The 817-nt window shown below is 46.9% G+C and overlaps 1 protein-coding gene across 1 annotated transcript in view; it reads left to right on the forward strand.

Annotated features, from left to right (window-relative positions):
• The window catches only part of CSUI_009477 (zinc knuckle domain-containing protein), a gene marked incomplete at its 3' end in the record, with an annotated part of 7755 nt that continues 6938 nt past the window's right edge, over window positions 1–817 (forward strand). The window contains exon 1 of the mRNA XM_068069593.1: window positions 1–787. Coding sequence (XP_067918432.1) covers window positions 653–787 — 135 coding nt within the window. The remainder of the gene's footprint in view (window positions 788–817) is intronic.

Genomic DNA, 817 nt, shown 5'->3' on the forward strand with positions numbered 1-817 from the left:
CTCTTGTGGAGACAATCGTCATTTCTGGACGTAGATCTCTCTCGCTTTGTTTCTTTTCTTCTTGTGGGACTTCTCTCTTTTTTTCTTGCGGCACTTCTTTCTTTTCTTCTTTATCTTGACTTCTATGCGCTTGAGCGCGGCAACTTGGAGACGGAGCTGAGCTTTGACTTTCTCCCCTCCTCATACCCCTGTTCGAGAGAGGGAGGTGTATGTACACCACATTGTCTCATCAGGGGTCGTCGTTTTCTTCTTTTACTTTTCTTGCCCTCTCTGTTCTCCACTCATCTACACATCATTCTTTCAGTCAAAGCTTCTTCAGAGAGAGCTTCAGTGCTATCTCTCTCACGTCTTCTTCTTCTTGCTCTCGCCCCAGCCCTCGTTCCCTCTCTATTCCCTCTCTCCCCTCCCTCCTCTTGTAGTGACCAGATCCCTGAAGATTCTTCCTCGTCTTGCTCTCTCTTCTCTTAATCCACGTCTTTCTGTGTCGTGGTCTTCTCTCTACGATACATTCTTTCTACTTTATTTTTCTCTCTCTAGAGCGGCCCTCGCCCTGCAGGGTGGCGATCCCACCCCAGCGTCATCGTTTCCACCTCAGCTACCTTTCCTCTTCGTCTATCTCTTCTTTCTTTTCTTCTTTATATATCATATCAAGATGTCTATAGAGCAGTTGATGGCCTTAGTGCCTCTAGAGGCAGCTCTTGGGTCGAAGGAAAAGTCTGGCAGAAAGTCAAGATGGGAAAGACCCAAAACAAAAACTAAAGGCGCATCCAAATGGGGACCCCTAGAGGTCAGTCGCCGATCTATCTATCTATCTTTA

This window comes from Cystoisospora suis (genome assembly GCF_002600585.1).
Source record: "Cystoisospora suis strain Wien I chromosome Unknown contig_5679, whole genome shotgun sequence".
In the NCBI taxonomy this organism is placed as follows: Eukaryota; Apicomplexa; class Conoidasida; order Eucoccidiorida; family Sarcocystidae; genus Cystoisospora; species Cystoisospora suis.